Below are 7195 nucleotides of genomic sequence, written 5' to 3'. Positions count from 1 at the left end.
GACCAGCCTTTAAGTAAGAATTAAACCAGCAAATGCTGCAGGAGGGCTCAGCCCATGCGGTATCAATTCTTAGATCTCGTATCATGAAATCCTTCAAGTACTACACTTCCTTCACCAGGAAGCACATTTTCCCTCACTTGGGGAGGTCTTTCCCAACCTTGATGACACTGATTCTATTTTGTATACAAGCAAGAAAGCATTCACGTCAAATCAGTGGACAACACTTAAACAAATAAATATTCTATCAAATTTTATTTATGCAAAGCTAAGCCAAAAGTGTTATGTAAAAGTGGAAAGCCCTTTTTACATATGAATAGAAGTTTCTTCCTCTTTTCTTTGCTTCCCCACTTGCATCGTAAGAAAAATGAGGACTTAATGATTTGCAGGAACCCAGTGAGTGATGAAAAATAGAGACAGCTATTCAGGCATTCCTATTTTTCTTAGGAAGTAACTGCTGTACAGTATAAAATAGCTCAAAGTCCCCAGATAACCCTGGGTATCCCATAACAACTTGACTGTACAAAACTTTTTGTGCCCAGTTAACAGTGTTACAGTGTTCTTGCTTTGATGCATTCATTGCCTTTTCTTTTAATATATATTTATACAGTAGTCAGTAGTTTGCCAGTTACAGGCAAAAGTCAATCAATATAACATTCCATAATACAACGTTAGAGCTCCTCCACAAGGCAATATAAAGTTACACCCATCCTGTTCTTCCCTAATTATCTATTATATGCCACCTTTTTTTTAAAAAAAAGGAGGAAAAAAAAGAGATGTGTTTTTTACATGATTATCCGATGCGCTGAGAAGATGTCCTTTCAAATTGGAGTTCCATGACAAACCATAGCCTTCTTTCTGGTGCCCTCTTAATCTAAGATCTGGATTACACTCTCCACTTGGGTCTGAAAGAGAAGAAATCCCTTTGATTTATCTTCACCTCACACAACATCCATCAGAACACCTTTAATACTTAAGAACTTGGTTTCTGTTGCAGTAATCACATTTTAGACAACAGCTTTCTAGTAGAGTGTTGTTTTTGTGGAGACTAGTGAATGGTTAAGCATGACCAGTGACACTCACTGAAGATCTGTGCCTCCTTACCTATGTAGGTTCATTACCTGTGTAGGTTCATTACCTGTGTTCCCAGTTACAACTAAATACAAGTTTAACCCAGCAACAGAAGCATCTTGCTTAGCTTCAAGTAGTCTGACCCACCTGGTTTTGAAGGATATTTAGCGTAGTCAAACACCAACACGTCAGCAGAAGGCGTTTTAGTAGCAATGATGCACGGGTTCTGTGGCATGTAATGAGCACGATTCACTTCACTTTCATGGTTAATTTTAATTTCGGTTTCGATTTTGCCAGTCACGGATCCAAACCCACCGAGCTCTGCATTTGGCAGAAAAAAGTCAGCTGATAATCCATTTAGAACAGTTGATATTAAACAGCGCTTTGTGTTTCTCCCCCACTACAAGAAACCATAGTAAGCATCTTAAAATAACAATACAATAAAGCCTATGAAAGTTAACAATCACACGGCACAATATTAACACTAAGCATGCTGAATCATTTTTCAAACAAATGATTTCAGAGCTCTAATCCCTATGTGAGATAGGTGTGTATCAGCTCTTATCACAACTAACAGATCTGGCAGAAATGCTAAGAGCAACTGTACATCATAATGTTACTTGAAACTTGTTATCTTGGAAGAACTTTTTTTTAGTCGCTACTAATGATATGGAATTAGTGTGAACTGGTAAGTACCTGCCAGCTTTTAATAAAGTTATAGTACCATTAGACAGAATGCTTACTAATGCTACAGCTAACACATAACTGAAGAACGCGTGCGTTGCCCACCTCCTTTCTCACTGTCACACTTGGAAGTATCAAACTGATCATCACTGGGTATCTGGACTCTTGCAACAACCAGGTGGTTCTGTTCATCAGAGGTGTGTGTTCCCAAAACCAGCCAGTGCAGAGCATAGTCCTTTCCCTCTGGCCTGTTTAGAAGAGTAAAATTAATGCAGTAAGAGGTGTGCTCAGGTCTAGAAGTTTGATAGCTAGCAACAGACTTCTCAAGGGAGTGGGGAAGAAAAAGACTGGCTTAAGAGATCCTTTACCACAAAAGACTTGTGCAATAGAGTGAACTAGACTCTAACATACGCAATCCAGTGATACAACCAGCAAGGCTAGAGCATCAATAAAAGCCAGTAAACACTGCTACTACCTAAAGGCTGCACAATAGCTACAGAGTGATACTAACACCTACTTCAATCTTTAATCCTCCTAATAGTTTCATGATATTGATTTTAAAAACAATCAACACTATGTTCTATGCTACTAAGAAAATTGCTACCTTCTATTATAAGCATTTACTATTTACTTTTTTTTCCAGAGTATTCCAGAAGCTCGTTTTAAAACAACCGTGCACAAATCCTACCTAACTAGAATCAAATTCCGCTTCTGGCAGTTAAACACAACATTTAGTAATAAGTAAAAGGGGCAGAAAAGGGTCAAAAACGAGCAGCTTCTGCATTCTATAAAGCAAGAAAACCAAACCCACCAAAAACTACTCAGGTTATCTGAGTCCAAGCAAACAGGTGTGACTGGGGCAATCATAAACCATTTGCAGGTATTATTTACTCCACTTCCAAGGCATCATCACACATTTTGAGGGTGAAAGACAACGTGCACACAACGCACGCACACTTACTTGTATCAGGAACAGGTGTCCCATCATGCCAGGTGCCATACAAAGAGACTGTCCTTGCCTTAAATGGCTTACAGATTTTGACACTCGATAACTGGAAATACCAGGTTCTAAACTGAACATAAAGTCAATCTGCAAAACACGAGGCAAGCAGAAGTGTTCCTCACAAGGGCTCCACACCCTCAACCCCCCACTCCATTTTCTCTGTGCCATCATTAATTAGCTCACATATCTAATACCCTTCCCAAACAGCCTAGTATACAACTGATCATCTAGCCACCAATTATAGCATTTCATATGAAATGGAATATTTGAGAGAAAAGTAACCGCTGCATGAACTCTGTACGTAATATACCTTAAAAGCTAACTGTATTCAGCTCACAACAACACGAGGGAAGTGGTCCCTGTCCACTATCTCCATGGCGTCCTGAATGGTTATTCTGACCATGTAGAGCCTATACTAGCTGACACATGAACTGAACACAGTCCCATCTCCACAATTCACTAAGGAACAAACTAGTGAGTACACACTTTCAGAGACAGGTGAAAGAGCAGTAAGATCAAAGTATTCTTACAATACTTTGATCTTACTGCTCTTTGTCCCAGGATGAGCCAGGGACAAACCAGGACATTAAGTGTCAGTCTTAGAAGAACAACACCCCTTTAAGTTCAATCTTGCAACAAAAGAATACAGATACGGACAAGACAGCTTCCACAGAACAGCAATTTGTAGCACACAGCAAGAGAAACAGCATTCAAGAAGTTAGTGTAGCATCTTTTTCTGATGGGAATTCACTATAGAAGACAGTAAGTGCATGCATTCGAACACGCTTCAGGGCTTAAGATTTCTCTCTTCACACCTCCTGCATACCTGAAGAGTTTGGAGTGCTGTAAGTGAAACAAACTGTCACACACTTACAAAGGGGACTTCCAGGATTGTTTAGGCTCAGGGTAGATCTTAGTGAGCTACAACACCTGAAAGGAGATAATAGCAAGGTGGGAGTTGGTCTCTTCTCCCAGCTAACAGCAATTGGATGAGAGGGAATGGCCTCAGGTTGCATCAGGGAGGTTGGGCATTAGGAAACATTTCTTCTTAGAAAAAGTGGTGAGACATTGGCATGGGCTGCCCAGGGAGGCTGTAGAGTCACTGTCATTGGAGGCACTCAAGAACAGTATGAGGGACACGGTTAGTGGGCACGGTGAGATGGGTGGTTGGACTAGGTGATCTTACTGGACTATTCCAACCTTAATGACTCTAATGCAAGTCACAGCAGCACTGGGTGCTTTGAGTGGCTTTGCAGAGGCTGTTAACTGAGATGGATGGAGCAGAACGAACGAGCCATCACAACACACAGCTCGGCACAGGAGCTGCTGAGCCCTCTGCCCACTGCTGCCTTCCATTCCCTCACCTGCTCACATTGGGCAGCCACTGCACGGTGAGGCTGGGCCTCTCCAGCGTGTGTGTCATCACCAGGTTGTACAAGAAAGGGGTGTCCTTCTTCCAGATCTTGTACTCCTCACTGATAATGCGATCCTCCATCGTGTCCTCCAGCACTGGGGGGGGAGAGTCAGGACCAGGGCTCAGAGCGGGGTGCCAGAGGAGGGAAGGAGGGAAGGAGGTCCCGCTGCCCTCCTCTCCACACAGGCATCCCAGCCCTACCGAGAAGGGACAGGAAGAGTCTCCTTCCTTCCTTACTCGCCATTTCGGACACACAGACGCCCCGTACCAGCTCTCCGAGTTCCAACTCGCGCCGCAGCGTATGCTCCACCGCTACCTGAGACGGCATCCAATGGCGCTACGCGGGGGGAAGGAAGGAGGGTGGAGGAGCAGTAAGGGGAGGGCCCGGCGGCTCTGTGTGGATGGAGGAGGAGGAGGGTGTGCTCGGGGAGCACTGAGCGGTGTTTACGATGTACGCCGCGTGGTGGGGCTTTAAGTAAAGCGAATTGAGCGGAGGGAGGGTTTGGTGCTGCTTAACTGCAGCGTGAGGGCTGTTCGTGGGGTGTGTCTGTGGGCGCGAAGCCCGCCGGCTTTTGAAGAGAGCAACCGGCCATGACCCCACCACAAGGATGGAAGTGGAAGCAGATGGGGACAAGGGGCAGTGGGCACACATTGGAACACAAAATCCATACAAACCTGAGGAAAAAAGAGCAAATTGAGGATGACAAGCGCAGGCTGCCCACAATGGTGGTGGGGTCTCCTCCTCTGGAGATATTTGAAGCCCGCCTAGATCCTTTCCTTTGCAGACTACTGTAGGGAACCTGCTTTAGCATGGAGTTGGCCTCAGTGATCTCAGGAGGTCCTTCCCAACCCTTATGGTTCTGTGATTATGTGAATCCTGTGCTGCTCACATTCCTTGAGCCTCAGGAAGGGCTGAAATCAGTTCTGTGGTGGAGTTGGCTGTGCTCAGCTAGAGATAGCAGCACTCGGCCAAAAAGAGCCAGCGTTTTTAATCTCACTCACTGCAAAGACACTCAGTTGGCTGAGCCTCCTACAGTCTGAGCTCCAGTTTTTGTCAGACAAGGAATCCAGTTATGGGAAATGTTTATGCCTAGGGAGAGGTTGGGAATAGCAGCCAAAGGCTGTATCTTGGGAACCAGGGAAGGAGGCTGAGGTAGCCAGCCGGCCTCTTCAGCAGGAAGCATTCTGTAACGAAGCACTGCTTTTTTTGGCCAGTGTATCAAAAATAGAAGCCTTTCAGTGAAGAAGCTAAATAATTGTACATTAGTCTTCATTTTAAACCTGCACAAACTGGAAATAAAGCAGTGCGCAGCATATTCAAAGCACGATTTTTGTTGAATTAGCTGGAAGCTGTAAAATAGTCTGCAAGATAGGCAGTGTGTGGAGTGAGTGTGTTAACGCAAACACAGAGCCTTGGCCGTGCTGGATGTGTTACCAGCTTGCCTTTGGCAATAATGACTAGTTGTTTTGGTGTTTGCTGCCAAGTATGTGTCTAATCCTACAAAGTGCTGCGGCCTTCCTGAAATGTAAGAGAGTGAAGATTGAGCTTTTCAAAGCCTGTATGTTGTTACAGCGTGTTGGTGACTTAAAACTCCAATAGCGGATAAAGGAAATCTCTGTTAGGCTTCCTGGCTTGAAGTGACCTCTGTTAGCTCTCACTGAAGTGTGATTTCATGGACCTTTGATGGATCAAGCCTGTGTGAGCATTGGGTGAGGTGCTGTTCGTGCCTTTTGCTATGAACAGTATTTTTTTTGTCACAACTTAACCTGGAATGTGAGGAGTAAAACATGAATTATTTTTTGAAAGCAATAAGCAAAATTATCATTCAGTGATGCCATGTAGGGCTTCAGCCGAGCAATGAACTTAGAACTGCTCCTCAACCCCGCTCTAATTTTTGCAGGTCATATAAGTTGAATTCTAATGGGCAGTGAAGAGCAGTGCTGCTTTTGATGAACAAAATCTGCCACATATATATATATCAAAATAGCGAGCGATCTGCACAGTTCTCTTTCCCTTGTTAGCAATCGCACATAGCCAAATTTGCTTTTAATTTAAATCCACAGAAGACCAAAAGTCCTAGTGTTAAGTGTTTTTCTCACATGGAGATTTTAATGGAAAAGGCAGTTTATAAACAATACAGCTATCAAAGAATGCACATCATCAACTCTTTGGCTGGTTATTTGCAATTCAACAGCGCGGTCATATCTGTGACCACGCATCTAAAACATATCCTTTGATCCCCATGCTTTGTAAGGAAAGTAATTACCCCAGGCCATTGTTCATCATAGTCAGTATGTATAAAATATAGCATAAATTAGTTCTGAAGTAAAACAGTGACCTGAATCGTGAGCTCTGTTTTGTTAAGCTATACTCCTTTCAAACCAAAGCATGAAATACTGCATTTTCACTTCAGTTTAAAACAAAAACTATCTGTCTTCTGCATCCTCAGTTGTAAGTGCTGCATCATGATTCAAATTGCCAGATATACTTACGAAGAATAATCTTCAATTATTATTTTTCAGCTTGAAGACGTGTTCTGATTTATTCGGCAAAGAATTAGCTGGCTCGCTGATGCTTATGTCTCTTATTATATTATGCAGAGCTGATGGATGTCCTCAGCAACAGCTCCACAAGCAAGTGCAGTTGTTACTGTGAACGACCATCTCAGAAAATTGTTTAGAGAAGACTGAGTTTGCACAAAACCAATTATTAATTAACCAGTATCCTGACCTGGAGCTGTTGCAGCATCTTGGCCTTTCTTGCTATCTATTGGTGACGTGAATTGGGGGATGTTTCCATCACTTCACTGCTGAATAGGCCTGGCTGTGTTTCATCCTGATATATAGCATACATGCTCTGCAAACAATTTTACAATGAACAAAGCAGGAACATCTAAAGGGGAAGGCACGACTCTGCGATTATATTCAGCACCTTACACCAATACCCTCAGCTTCTTGGTGGGATTGTTCCCATTCATTTGGATACTGTAGTGGGAAGTCATGAGCTGCACAAGAGGTGTAATTTT

The 7195-nt window shown here is 43.2% G+C and overlaps 1 protein-coding gene across 1 annotated transcript; it reads right to left on the bottom strand.

The window, feature by feature from the left end:
* Positions 1-231: 231 nt before the first annotated feature.
* On the bottom strand, positions 232-4497 carry RBBP7 (RB binding protein 7, chromatin remodeling factor). The gene is made up of 5 exons (XM_032442376.1): positions 4407-4497; positions 4120-4366; positions 1858-2000; positions 1216-1389; positions 232-902 (listed from the first exon to the last, which is right to left on the bottom strand). Exons 1-5 carry the CDS (start codon positions 4495-4497, stop codon positions 748-750), a joined length of 810 nt encoding a protein of 269 aa, XP_032298267.1. The 3' UTR covers positions 232-747.
* Positions 4498-7195: the final 2698 nt, after the last annotated feature.

The sequence above is a fragment of the Coturnix japonica genome, chromosome 1 (genome assembly GCF_001577835.2).
Source record: "Coturnix japonica isolate 7356 chromosome 1, Coturnix japonica 2.1, whole genome shotgun sequence".
Classification (NCBI taxonomy): domain Eukaryota; kingdom Metazoa; phylum Chordata; class Aves; order Galliformes; family Phasianidae; genus Coturnix; species Coturnix japonica.
Note: the sequence above shows the minus strand (reverse complement) of the source record. Positions and strands in the feature narration are given on the sequence as shown.